We start from the raw sequence: 469 nt of genomic DNA, 5'->3' as shown, positions 1-469 counted from the left end.
CTGGCCTGCGGGGAGGGAGCCGCCTCTGCAGAGAACCGCAGTTGGGTCCCCGCTGCCGTCCAGGAACCGCTGGCCAGGGGTTCAGGCACCATGTCGGGCGCGCGGGCAGTACAGGAGGCGTCACGCTCGCTGATGGCGATTCTGAGCAAACAGGCCTAGGGTTCCCCACACCGCGGACCCTCGTGCTGTTTCGGGGGTTCTCTCCGGAGCCCAGGACTGGCCTGTGCGCAGTCGGGGTGGCTTCGCCGGGAGCGCGGTCCCAGCCCCTGAGTGGTCCGTCCGCGGGTCGCGGTCCATCGGTCCATCTTCCTCACCCCCAGCCACGCTCAGACCTCAGGCCGGTCGCCGTGGGTCTGGAGGAATGACGGGTTTTCTATTTTTCTCCCTGAAATCAGGTGAAAACGTGGTTCCAGAACCGGCGGATGAAGCATAAAAAGCAGCTGAGGAAAAGTCAGGACGAGCCCAAAGC

At 64.8% G+C, this 469-nt stretch overlaps 1 protein-coding gene across 1 annotated transcript in view; it reads left to right on the top strand.

The window, feature by feature from the left end:
• Positions 1–469, top strand: part of BSX (brain-specific homeobox) — a 5,680-nt gene that overhangs the window by 2,770 nt on the left and 2,441 nt on the right. The window contains exon 3 of the mRNA XM_014530724.1: positions 396–467. Coding sequence (XP_014386210.1) covers positions 396–467 — 72 coding nt within the window. The remainder of the gene's footprint in view (positions 1–395; positions 468–469) is intronic.

Source organism: Myotis brandtii, unplaced genomic scaffold (genome assembly GCF_000412655.1).
Source record: "Myotis brandtii unplaced genomic scaffold, ASM41265v1 scaffold767, whole genome shotgun sequence".
In the NCBI taxonomy this organism is placed as follows: domain Eukaryota; kingdom Metazoa; phylum Chordata; class Mammalia; order Chiroptera; family Vespertilionidae; genus Myotis; species Myotis brandtii.
The sequence above is the reverse complement of the archived record's forward strand: the minus strand, read 5'-3'. Positions and strand labels throughout refer to the sequence as shown.